Consider the following 14,262-nt stretch of genomic DNA (forward strand, 5'->3'; position numbering starts at 1 on the left):
TAGTCTAACTTTCCCATCATGTACCAGAGTGAATAGAGGAGGACCTAGACATTGAGTGAAGTTCAGGTAACTGCAGTGGAGAGAAAGCCAAGTGGTTATTTTTTAAACAGTAAAATACAATGTACAGCTAAATGTAATAGATCACTAATCTGCATGGATTTTTAATTTACTTAGTTAGAATTAAACTCTTAAAACTTAATCTCTAACCTATCTGATATACATAGAATTTTCTCCCATAAAAACAGAGTGCATGGCAGTGAGTTCACAGGAAAAATGAGGAACCTAGTTTTTTACCTTCCAGGAAGACCTGCATCTTCCTAGTAACATTAGTCAAAGATACTGGGATTATTATTTACCCTAAAACACATATGTGCTGGGAAGGAAAAGGATGAGAAGGAAAAAGGAAAGGTGGAATTAGTGACTACTGCTACACACATTTTCCCAATAATTTGCCATGCATTGTGAAGGCTGTTTTTTCAGGTTCTATTGGTACAATACACTCTTAGGAGCAGTTTTGGGGATCTTTGTGTTCTGTATAGGGAAATGCCACAATGAGAGAAAACAGTCTGGCAGAACAGTGCTAAACTAAATGTTATAATGTTGTGCCAAATACAATATAAACACACAGAGAATAGATGTTACCAAGAACGTATATTGTGTCACCTGCTCTCAGAGAGAGCATCTTTACCTGCAGACCATAAGGTATTTTACAGATAATGTCAATACCATTTTGCACATGGGGAAAATGAAATTCAGTGAACAGATATGCTTAGTGCTAGCACTCCAGCTGCTCCTAAAGGCTTAGATCTAAGCCTCCTAATCTTTTTTTTTTCCCTAAGACATTTAATTCTAAAATATACACACAGAGGAAGGTCACAGGTCTCTACCATAAAAGCCCAGGCAGAAAGTGAGTTACATAAGTGGAGAAAGTCTGGTCATGTACATAATCTGTTCTTCAGAAGTAGGACTTCTTTCCACTCCTCACCCATTTTAATACATTTTTTCATTAGGTATATTTACTAACCTCATTAGTTTCCTAAATATACTCAATTATGTCAGTCTGCTAAAAAAATAGTAATGAAATAGACAAGTTCTAAATTTTTAAAGGAAACTATCAGAAGAACAATTATGTAAGCCTTTAATTAGATATTTGTTTTACTTCTTTTACAGGCGCAATTTCTTTTTTCTGTGCATTGGTAATTGTACAATGTTGCTTTAGGATATCCACTGCAGCTAACAAGTGTCTGTCTGCAGTCAGGTAGCACAATTTCAGCACATAAGAGGATCAGAAATATAATTCTTATCCTGGTGTCGATCAGTTTCTTCATTTGATCCAGAAAAAGACCAGCTAATCTAAGCACATGACAGAATAGCAAAGACAAATAATTAGGTTTAGACTGCTTTTGTCAATTGATACCGATATTTGACCTTTTTTAATCATTTATCTCTACCCCTCCTAGCAAGAAACTTCACAGTTCTTTTCCTCTTTCTACTACCTATCCCTTCCACCCCAGTCTTTAACTTTCAATTAACTTGTAATACTCAAATAATCTACTTATGCAATATTTATGCCAACATAAATAATCTTTGCCACAATAGGTTTCAAGGGTTAAGGAAATTTCATGCAGCAAAAGAAAGATAAGCAGAGAACTCAGAGCATTTATCTAGTTATTTGGCACACTGGAAGAAAATGCATCTACAAAACACAGGGGTGACATCTCTGGTCACTCATCTGGACAAGTAAACAAAAAATAAAATGAGCAAAAAAGTAAACAAACCCTGAGTACAAAATTCCTGAATTTGATATTCAGGAATATCAAATGCATTTATTTTGTACTCAGGGTTTGCCTACATTTTTAGTTTGATTTTGGTTTGGTTTTTCTGTTTGTTTGTTTGTGGTTTTGTTGTTTGTTTTGTTTGTTTGTTTTTTGTTTGTTTTTTGTTTGTTTGTGCTTTTTGGGCGTTGGTTTGGGTTTGGGGTTTTTTTGTGATTTACTTTTCTCTGTTTGTTTTACTTTTCTATTCTATTAATATCATTTGTCAGTCTTTAGAAGTCATTGCATATCAAATGAATAATCCAATAAACTTCAAAATACTTCATTAATTGCTCAAATATTTATATTCCCATGTTCCCATTACTGGCAACAAAATTAAACAAAATAACAGTAGAGATTCCCCAGAGTTGAGGAGAGCCTCTTAGGGTTTAGTCCAGACCTATCAGGGTTCTGGACTGTTTATTATACCAAACCTTGCCTATGAAGAAAACCAAATTCTTTATTCCCTTCCTGCATTTCCAGCTTCCGAGAGCACAGAACAATGCTAACTTATGCCACTGAAAAACAAACATCTATTTTCATGACACATTTTCTGACTTGTAGTAAATAACTCTACCTTCCAAATTAACCTCAGCAGTATTTTCCAAACACATCTTATTCCCTCTACTTACTTTCAATTACATTAGCTCCCTAATATGCCTTATGACCCAGCTGTACACACAACTGTGTCATCACACCACTGATGGAAGGAACTAGCATCCCAAGTTAGAGATCAAAAGTGTCCCTCTCATCAGGTGTATTTTAGTATGCGTCCTGGTCATTCCTTTATACTTTCCCTCCCTCCTTCTTTCTATTCGCACAAGTCAGCTCCGCCGTTGCCTTTTTTGTTTGGCCCCAAAAGCTTGGACAGGAAAATGCTGAAATTCCACATGTTCAGTTCCTCTACTAAAAAACAGAAGTGTGTCCTGCTGTGATAACATGTTTGTACACACATATCTGATCTTGCCTAAACTCATCCCACAAAGCTTTGTTTCAGCTGGGGTTTTTTGTGTATTATAATATATCTTTCTTTAAAACAAATTAAATTGAACTCTTGATAAAATTGTGCATAGGCTAAATTTCAAAACATTGTACTAGTGTTAAATTACAGGAAACATTGAAAGTGGTTATACAATGTGTGTACTTTGTTATATACTTTTCTTCAGGGTTGGAACCATAGTATAAACTCCTTTGGCAAAGGATTTTACATCTGAAAAAAAACCCACCAGATACATAATTTGTAAAATTATTTGGAAAATTCTGAAGAATCCTCCTATGGCAATAAAAGATTTAGCACTATGTTTATGGGCTCATCACATATAGAATTTGATTTTAAAAAGATATCAAGAAAGATTCTAATGATATAAAAACATATTTTCTGACAGGCATTAGTTTTTGGAATACCCTATGTAGGCCTGATAATAAATCAGTTTGTACTATTTTATACCATCAAACTGCTGGATCCATGATAAGCCTGCTTTTTCTATTCCATTATTGATCCATAAAATTCCATCCATTTGTGTACAACTGCCATGAAGTGTCATTAAAGTAAAAACAATGTTTTGCAATGAAAGGGTTATAAAGAGTCAAAACTGTTCATTCTATAGATACTTAAAAGAAACATTCAAATGCTCAAAACACACAGAGGAGGAGTCCTATACCAGCTGAGTGTTGCTAACATTAAATAGTTGGGCAGGTGGACATAGACACATGATCAAGGGCAATTGCTCTACCTTCACATGCAGTCAGAATTCAGAATTTTCAGATATAAGGGTACTACACCAAGTTAAATTTCCTAACCTCATACCAAAAAAACCTCTGCAGGGAGTGAGAAAAGAACGAGACATTTCTGGACTTGATGGTGCTTACAGATCAGTAGCAGAATTTCCTAACCACCACAAATACAATTAAAAGGCCTCATGTTCCTCACCAACACAGATGCTAGTGAAAAGACTTAATTTATATGAATATAACTAAAATAAACGGTAACCATCTATCTCTTGGCTGGGAAAGAAAAACAATTATTCAATTAGGTCAAATTTGTTCCTTATCTTCCAACTTTGTTCTGGCTTTTTAGACTTCAGAAAGAAATAACAGTCATTAAACAGCCACCTTTCAACATTCCAATAAAACAATTACAGTTGTAGAAGACAAGAGCAGATTGTAGTTTCCCTTCTGTAAAAGGCTTATATTGAAGATTTCGGTACAATACCACATTCTTTTCATTAATACTAGATATAATCCCGATTCTTCTTTCAGTTTGCAGTTCGTTTGCTATCATCAATGTTCTTAACATTATAGATGAAGATTTTGAAAGCTGATTATGAGAGACCAAACAGGAAACGACTGTATTTCTAAGCTGATTACAATATTGATAAAGGACTAATTGTGAAGTAATTCTATTAAATGTTATGTATATTGAACTTTATGCTGTGTAAGCCAGGAAGGAAAAAGAGCACAAAGTAACCTGTCACTCATACCTTTTCTTTCCCTAAATGATAATTTCCCATTTCCTGCAGACAATTATTGAAATACACACAAGTAATTTACTCCCACTCAGAAAGGGCAAACACAATCACTAAGACAGGCCTGTGATCTTCAAGTAATAGACTTGAAGATTTCACAAGCAGAGAGAGTGTTCTTCTACAGGACAGCAAAAGGATTCAAACCAAGGATAAAACTAAAACTGTGGAACAGTGTACTCATTGTCTTCACAGCTGCTCAGCAATTATATGATTCTCCATTCTTGCACCTATTTAAATTTATTGCATACAAAGCTTTCAGGAAACAGTTACATACCTGCCACTCTGGTCTGTAGTCCATGTGACAGATCTTCCCTCTGGCTTGGTTTTGTACCATATTCTTATTGCATGAGGAAAATCTGCTGGAGTCTGAATTCCTGATTTCCTTATCTCCAAGCTCCAGGTGCCAGTACTAAACAGAAGCTCCCCACAGCCAGGTGCCTGGCTACAGTGAGTAAAATAGTATAGCTGTTCCTTCCAGCGATCTGCAGGTAAAGTCACAAGTTCCTGTACAATCCGATTCCTGAGATTTTCCAGCTCCTTTGAAACACCAGTTAGTTTGGCAGACCTTGTAAATTTTTCAATGCCAGACACAGCAGCAACATCTACCTCTTCAACCTTTAGTACAGACAAATCACAGCAATCCAATACCAGCAGAAAATCCTTGTTTCCACAATCCTCTAGGTCACAGCAGTCCTTTGAACTAGAAATCCCAGAAGCCTGTTCATTGTTGCTATGGTTACTGTTCTCATCGGAAGTAGCTTCCTCTTCTTTACCACTGACAGCAAAATCATTACATTCAGTTTTAGATGAACAGGTACTAACATTTATCATAGGAATGTGGCAGGGTTCAGATGCCCTCATTTTACAGGTTTCATCAAACTGTGACTGGCAGCATTCTTTGCCAGCACTGCTGGTTTTCCTGTATTGGCTCCCAGTCTCAAAGAACAAAACTATGCTGCCTTCAATAACTTTACTTTTAAAATCCACGTCCAAGTCCAACACATAATGCTTTACAAGCATGTAGCTGGTGTTTGCCATTAAAGGCAAGTCATCCTTCATGGGGTCTAGGTGTGTTTCCGTGTTCATCTGTTGGGCATTTTCCGTGTTCATCTGTTGGGCATTTTCCATGTTCATCTATTGGTTTTACAAAGCCTTGGACACTTCTGACATATGATGATTCCAGAAGGAGAATACTCAGTCTCCCAGTGCTATAAATAATTTTTAATAAGATTACAATATTGAAATTGTAGTTTATCCACTTCTTGCACTCTACAAAGAAAAAAAAAATAAAAAAAAAAGAATGAAAATAATCTCACAACCATTTCTGAAATACCCTGATTCTAAATCTATCTTGAAGTCCAGCTGCCTTTATTAAAGTAGTACTGCTAAGGGGTGATTGTATCTCCACACAATGGCATCAGGCTAGAATGGCATCTGCTTACTTCAGGATTTGCTGTCAATGACCAGTGGCTGTATTCTTCAGATAAGAACTCAAATATTTTCATTTGAAAGTATTTGAAATGAAAGTATTTCTAGACAGATTTTATAAACTGGTAGAAATAAACAAAAGTATCAAAACATAGTGATATATTTCTGCTGTGATTTTAAATAACAAGAGTAAGTCTAAATCACCTCATAGATTTTAAATTTTTAGAGTAATAAATTCCTATATACAATGCTTGTCCACAGATTAATATACTTTCCACATTACAACCACTCTCATATCAGAACTTACAAGAAAATGAGCCAATTTACAAGAAGTGCATTCCAAGTATTCCTTTGAGATTGCTCATCAAGATTCTTAAAATCTTAAATACCTGAGGTATATAACTACATTTTTGTAGCTGGAAACTCACAACTATAGTGCCCTACAGAGAACAGAAAGTCTTTTCACTGGAAAATACAAAAATACCTATAAAGGCACAAAAATACTAACATGCATCAACATTTGTTGCAACAACAGGCAGAAGCTCATCACAAAGTTGAACTGACATGCACTTTTTTGCTATGACCATTAAGCCAAAGTCATGCACTTTCAGCACTTAAGTCCCTTCTATTTGCTTTCTAGATAAGGAATAGCTATCAGAGGATGAAATACAGACAGTTCAGGGTCTGGCATTTCAGTGAAACTCACCATGATAGGCAGCCAGGCCTGCTTCTAAGTGCCTTAAGAGAACAGATAGTCACTCCATTGTGACATGCACAATCCATTTCAGTTTTACACCTCATCACAGCCAATTTTTTTATAGTTCTCAAAGCACAGAGGGGAACTCAGACTCCCCAAAGAGTCTATATATCTTTTTTGGAGGACTCCAGGGCATGCTGTCAAGCTACTACCATTAAGTAGTAAAGAAAGGCTCTGGGCAAGAAACTGCCCATATAGTTCCCTAAACTAGTTTCACACAAAGCACAAAATCATACCAAGTATCCCTACCTCAGTAGCTTTCTAGCTGTCAGAAACAACTCTTTCAGGGCTGTCTTTGACTGCATGTTGAGAAAAACCTTCCTTTGAATTTTTAACAATCTTTCAGTACTTCTGCAAACATACCCGAGCAACAAGCTCACATCAGGTCCTTTCACTGAAATAGCTCAGTAAATTCAGGCAACATGAGCAAAACATCTATAATGTCTGTGTGTAATGCTGTGGACTGAACCTGATGTTATCTGGATATTTTTATGACTACCAAAACCTCATGACTGATAGCAGGTCAAGTAATTATTGGTAATAGAGTAAAGAAATAAAGTGATTTGGTGGGGAAAACCCAACACTTAACTAACATTCAAACTTTGTTGTGCACACATTTTTAATTAGTAAATATTTATAATATAATACTGACACCTTTTATAAAATGTGAGTACTATCCTATGCACACAATTGTAGGGAGGAGCGGCTGGCCTTGGGAAAAGGCAATTAGGGAAGATTACCTGCTGCACCCCAGGTCTTGACTGGGTGTGTACAGCAAAGGTAGGCAGTCTCTCCCTAGAAGGGTATGGAGAAAACACAAGCAAAAAACCTAAGTTGTCTTGCAAATACAACTATCCTCCATACAATTCAAGGTATTACACTGAGATAATTTTCTAAAACTGTAAAAATGGATTGGTTTTTGTATTCTGTAGAGACGCTTTTTTTGTTACTGAATTGAAACACTAAATGAAAAGGGAATGATAAAATAAAGAATGAGAACAGAAATATACAATGTTAAGTATATACTTCCAGGAAACAGTGTATTCTGTCATTGTCATGAACAGCACTGCTAAATTTATGACATTCAAATACATGGATAAATGTTTGTGTCCTAGACAAGATGGCTATCTACTTCTCCTTCCAACTTAGGTTGGCTTATCAAATATTGGACCTCAACCACCTTGGGAAATTATCAGTTTTATTCAAGAAGAAAATACAGGAATGAACCATTTATTTGGATGCTGAAATAGACAGTGGACACTTAAATAGACAGCCTTTTATTATCAAGGAAAAAGTAAAAGATCAGGGCATTGAATAACCACACACACAGCCTCTGTAGCAATTAAACAAATAGCACAGGAATCACATTAAAGCAAACCTGAAATGAAGCCAAACGAAAAAGAAATGCAAGCAAAAAATGGTAAAGGAAGGATGCACTTTAGGATAAAAATTACAACAGAATGTAATATCAGAGTTAAAAGGTCTTGAACTTTTTCACAAAATTTTTAAAAGGATCATTCTCAGAACACATAACTAAACAGGACAAAATTGTTTATACTTACATATATTTTTTTATTTGTTTAAAGTCTAGGTATCTGTACCTTTCTTTCAATCAGTAATGCTAGTTCAATGATGTTGTAAAACAACACACTGATCCTTTGTTTGAAATTTAGCATCTACACATAGACTGTCCCTCATTGGTCCAACATGACTAAACCACTGGGCTGATATACAGAGAAAGCGTGTGTGCATTCACAGCAGAAAAGAGTTGTAATGACAGGTACTAGATTCTGGGGAGGAGGAAAAAGGTAGCTGTGCAACTATCAAATATGTAAACCTTATGCTCTTCTTTGTATAGACTGTGATGCCTTTTCATAAATACATGATAATTTGGGCAGCTTAACTGAACAGGCTGTAAAAAATTATTTTATTTACCATTTGTTTCCAACTGCATTTGAACAAATATAACTTCATGGTGTCTTTTCTTCAATCAAGTCTTCCCAAAAATGTTAAATAAATCATAGTATTATTATCTCTCCAAAATGATTACTACTGCTGTTACTAAAATACAGCCTATCAAAATCCTAGGCAGAATCAACAAGAGCTGCAATGCTACACAAATTTGCAAGTCAAGCCTAGGTAAACAAATGAAGGATTCTTTCCTACAAAGGAAGAATTCTTTCCTACATTTTTTGTGACAAATTAAGTACAGACTGAGATGGAGTGTAAAAAACTTTACCCCCAAACTATGTACAGTCATATAACTAATTCAGTCCAGCATTTGTCATTCATTCTGTATTTCTTTTCTTTTTTTCATTAAGAGAACAAATTCTACTCATGGTGTTGATATAATACAGGAAATATGTTAATGAAGCAAAATCCTTACTGCAGACCTCAAAAGTTTTCTGCATGTATTCAAGCTTTGTGTATGCAAACAGTACATCTTTTAATATTGCTTCATAAATATGCTGTTCTGAGAAATATTCTTTGAATTTGGTATGATAAGTTGTTTGCTGTCTTACACATATATATCAAGGTATTGGAATCACAGAAAAGATTAATTATTTTTGACATCTTTTTTTGAAATATATCTCTTATTCAACATTGTCTTCTGTAGTATTTTTTGCTATATTATGCCCATAATGAGTATCTGGTTTTCGTTTCTGTGCAATTAATGCATTTTGCCTTTAGAAAAGGAGGTTCACTAGCTGAACTCCAGGCATTAAAAAAAGAATTAGAAATTGCACTGCTGCTACAAAGTCCTGGTGATCATTTCATAAACAGTCTTTCATGTCATACTTCTTTCACTCAAAGAGTGAAAATTACTAGTATATTTACTAGTATATATAAAAAATTACTAGTATATTTTAACAGTAGACCTAAAATTCAATGCATCTTTCTTATTAAATGAACTTTGTAAGTACATTTTGTAAGTAATAAAAGTAATAAAATTACAGGGAAAACTGATTATTTGGTTTTATGTTTTAATATTTTAGAAGACAGGTGTTCACAAAAGAATAAACAATAACAGCAGATGGTGGCCAACATTAATGGAGTCAATCTTGATCAGCGCCACATAATAGAATTGCATAAAAGAAATGAAGAATGGGAAACAGAAGAGCTACGATCCATTGGGGAATTATATTTGTATAACATTGTTTTCCACTCAATACAAAAAGTATCAGCCTGAATTAGAAACACAGGTCTCTGAAAGCAAATATGAGAAAAAAGTTTCCAGGCAACATAAAACATGGTTGCAAAGTAGACAAGATTAAGCTTCCTAGAAATGTCTACGAGGAAAAAAAAAATATTCTTTTTTGACAGGCAATGCACTGTAACTCATAGTCTCAGGTTTTAAAGTTAAAATCAAAAAGGAAATAAAGAGATAGGGAAGAACTTTGAAATATAATTCTGTCCAGTGGCAGTTGAAGGAAAAAAAAAACCAGGGACAGCGGAACTACACAGAACACCCATTTCAAATTCCAAGAAGCTTATTTTAAATGCAAATAGCTAACTACTCCAGTCTAATTCCACTCTAACAGTAATAATTCAGATAAGAAAATTAGAAAAGCCTCTGAACTTGCTAAAATGTCCATCAGAACCACTAGTAGGTAGAAGCAAGTGAAAGGCTTACAAACTTAAAAAAAAAAAAAAAATGCAAACAAACCCACCTTCAAAAAGAGAAGATGTGTGGTCATTAGAGATGACTTCATAATACAGTGTCAGGAGCTAGAAACACACTGTTAAGAATGTACTAAATTATCTACTCCCTTTCCAAGCACACGCCTAATTTCACTGCACCCCTGCTACACCAGCCAGTGAGAGACTGTCTCACACGTGACACTGTCATGCTTACACCACTGTGAAAGGCAGGCACAAAACACAGCTGCCTAACTTAGTCCTGCATCTTGTCATGAAGGCATAAGCCAAAGATGAAGCGTACACAAAATACACCTTGCTTCAGAGCACAACTGCAGCTGTCGTCTCTCATGCATTTCCAAAATCTTAGAAAACAAAAATGAATGAAAAGAGGGCCCTATGATAGAAGATCAAGTCTCCAACCAATCCAAGCAGTTACAGCTCTGTAGTTGATATCTATCAAGCCCTGGAAAACTCGCAGCATGGAGTTGCTGCAAATATTTGAATACATAAAACAGTTAATGCCTTACAATCCACACCACTGTTTTTTATTGTGCAAAATCAGAGTCACACAAAGCAACACACAAATACTGACACAAGCAGCAGGTATCAATCCCTAAGATGGTGCCCATTTCTATCTCAGCTTTTCTGTTTCTCACACCTCACACAAATGACAGTCCATTTAAGTAACTGCATAGAAATTTACTCAAATTTAATTTTCTAGCAAACTAAGGATGGTCAGAAGAACCTTACCAATTAATGCTAAGTCTGTTTGAGGATGCTGTCAGAATCATCTGCTTTGATCAACAGTCAGCAGAGATAGCTATTTCTATGCACACCACTCGAGCACCCAGCCTGGGACGTGCACCTGAGCTGGTAATGTAAGCTAATATCCTGATCCACAAACAAGGATCTCCAAAGCACAGAGAACAATTTGTTTTGTGCTACGTACTCACAGTATTTTTCAAAAGGTGTAGAAGAATTTCAGTGACACAGATTTTCCCTACATGCTACTGGCCAATATCCACACATTTAAACACCACCTTTTTATACCAGGAAAATAAAGCAATATTTGGACTTTCTTCACCTTCAGACAAGCATGATTTTCTTCATCTGTACAAAAAAGCTAATTCAATTGATTTCATCAAGTAGATGTTAGAATTAAGGCTATAATGTTCTCTACTTAACATTTAAAGAAACTTTAAAATTTAAAAAAAGCGCCTTTTGGATAAACATTCTCTTTGATAATTGGAAGAGTTTTATAACTAATGCCATTAAAACTGCTTTCAAGGCAGCTCCTTCAAAATCCAGGTTTATACATTTTCCACACAATATAAGACAATAAGATCTTACTAAGAGCTCTATTTTTAACACCAACATCAACAATATTTTTATTCTTTAAATAGCAAGGAATATGTATACATTATTTTTGGTAATTACAAACTTTTTCCCTATACACACGTAAGACAATTATCTAAGAGATCTTAAGCCTTTTTAAGGCACAAATGCATTCTATAGATGAAAGTAAGGCTTAAACAAACTAACAGAAACATTTGCTCACATTAAACTACTACAAAACAATACACAGAAGAGAGCTTACAGACCTCACTCTGCGTTCACAAGAAAATCAGTGCATTTTGTAATGAGGCTTTGATGTGAAAATTAATTCAATCACTGCTATCCCTTGGTAAAACTGATACCATTCCAGAAGTCTCCTTTTAAGTCTGAAAACTATAGAAATAATGAGTATAATGGAAGACCTTTTTTACCAACTACAGCAGCAAGTTAGCAGTGAGGAAAATTTATTTCTATGAGCTGAAATGACAAGCCAAGAGAGAAAACTCCATCTTCCAGCTTAAATAAGAATAGAAATAAAAAAAAACAAAAAACCAAAGAAACAACAAACAAACAAACAAAAAAAACCCAAAAAACAAAGAAAACCTTCTGCCCCCAAACTACTAATTCCCAAAGAAAAACACCCAAGACTTAAAAAGAAGCATAACTTAAACTGGTAAAGAAGTTAGGAAGAGTATCCTGATATTACCCTTAACCCATCTTTACTCCATTGACAATTATTTCTATTACAGTAATGACCAAATAATTAAAGAGAAACCAGATATGTGGTTTACCATTTTCTGCCCTCCAAATTTACTATTACTTTATTTTAAAAACCCTAAAAAAAAAAAAAAAATAAAAACCACAGAAAAAACTCTACCAAAATTAAAAAACAAAACAACTCCACAATACCAAAACAAACCCCATGACAAACAGTTGTGTAAGGACAGAATTTTCTAGTTTTTATTTTACAAAATGATTTCAAGGTGGACAGGGGCCTGGGTAACTTGCTCTACCTAACCCTGCTTGAACAGGGACTAGATAATCTTCAGTGGCCCCTCCAAAGTGAGTGATTCTATAGAGATGCAGAACAGCATTAAAGAGGAACTGTCTTGGATTTTATTTCCACTGAATATACACAAGGAAAGGTTGTGTGTGACTGACTTTCAGAACATGCAGCATACATGTCTGACAGTATTCATACATAGGAATCACCCAAATAAAATCTGTGCTGAAACAGAATGACTGTCTTCAGCTTAATGCAGCTGCTGTTAATGAATACTACCTACAACGTCAAAGAACTAAGTCTTTAAGGCTGGAATTGGAAAGTCTTTCCAATGTTGACATTGGCAAGCCACCTCAGCTATTTAACGACCTCTGAGTAGTAATGGACCTAACATATAACTATACTGAGATCCCCGGATGAATTACACACCACCATTCATTCAGACGGAAGTTTCACCTGCATGTTTCCACTGTTAAAGAGGACAATGAGCGGAACAGAAGTGGCAGGTTCGAACAGATCCACGTTTAAAGATCTTCCAGGACACCAGCAGCCCACAAGAAGGCCATCGACTCTCTGCGTGGAAAAGGACAGCAGCGATGATAGCCGGCCACACACTCCCTACTGCTTTGCATGCTGCCTCATCCACTGCTCCCTATGCTCGGGGCACAGCCATTCAGTCTGTAAGGAAAGGCAGGGACGGAAAATTCTGTCGCTTCCAGCGGCGCCTCCCTCGCACGAAGCGCCGCGGGCAGGGAGCAGGGGACGGGGGGGATGCACAAGGAAGGATCAACTCACAGCGGCGGCCGCCGCCCCGCCTGCGCGCCGGCTCCCGGCGTGTGTGGGGACACCGGGGACACGGGGGGACACGGGGGACACGCAGGGACCCGCTGTCCGCTGCCGGCCCCGCCAGCCGCCCGAGCTGCCGCCGCCGGTGCCGCCTCCCGCCCGCGGCGCCCGCGGATGAGCTCATCGCCCGGCCCGCCCCCCGCCGGCCCCGGGCCGCGGACGGGGCTCGCCTCGCTCCCCGGCACGGGCTGGTTCGGGCGTGGCCAGCTGCCCGCCAGCCGGCAGTGCCCCAGGTAGCCTGGGCTGCGCCGGGAAGGGTGTAGGAGCCTGGCGGAGGTGGTGCTGTCCGTCTGCTCCGCCCCGGTGAGGCTGAAGTGCTGCGTCCAGTCTGGGCTCTTCAGCAAAGGAGAGGCGAGGAGATACTGGAGAGGGTCCAGCAGAGATGGGAAATCAGAGGGTCCAGCAAATCACAAACGTGATTTGGGGTCAAGAGCATCTCTCTTATGAGGAGACGCTGCGGGAACTAGGCCTGTTTAGTCTGGACAAGACCGAGAGGGAATCTCAGCAATACACACAAATATCTCAAACGGTGCCAGACTCTTCAGTGGTGCCCAGCAACGGGAAGAGGACCAGTGGCCATAAACATAAACAATTTCACTTCAACATAAGTAAGGATTTCTTTTAAATTGAAGGTGGCAGAACACTGGAACAGGCTGCACAGGTGATTCAGGGTTTCACTCACTGGAAATATTCAAAACCCACATGGATGTGTTCCTGTGTAACCTGCTGTAAGTGACCCTACCTGAGTGGGGGGGTTGGACTGGATCATTTCCAGAGGTCCTTTCCAACCCTAACTATTTTGTGATTCTGTGAATTTCCCTCTCCCCGCCTGTGGGGGAAGAGGGGCCGGGCAGGAACCGTACTGGTGTGGTTGCTGGTGGTGATGTCCAGTGTCAGGATTGCACAGCTATT

The 14,262-nt window shown here is 37.5% G+C and overlaps 1 protein-coding gene across 2 annotated transcripts in view; it reads right to left on the reverse strand.

Annotated features, from left to right (window-relative positions):
• The window catches only part of AOPEP (aminopeptidase O (putative)), a 181,873-nt gene extending 168,432 nt beyond the window's left edge, over positions 1-13,441 (reverse strand). For both annotated transcript variants that reach the window (XM_021531143.2, XM_021531146.2), the window contains exons 1-2: positions 12,961-13,441; positions 4,614-5,608 (exon numbers count right to left, since the gene is read on the reverse strand). In XM_021531143.2, the coding sequence (XP_021386818.1) occupies positions 4,614-5,473 (860 nt within the window). In that variant the 5' untranslated portion in view covers positions 5,474-5,608; positions 12,961-13,441. The remainder of the gene's footprint in view (positions 1-4,613; positions 5,609-12,960) is intronic.
• Positions 13,442-14,262: the final 821 nt, after the last annotated feature.

The sequence above is a fragment of the Lonchura striata genome, chromosome Z (genome assembly GCF_046129695.1).
Source record: "Lonchura striata isolate bLonStr1 chromosome Z, bLonStr1.mat, whole genome shotgun sequence".
Lineage (NCBI taxonomy): Eukaryota > Metazoa > Chordata > Aves > Passeriformes > Estrildidae > Lonchura > Lonchura striata.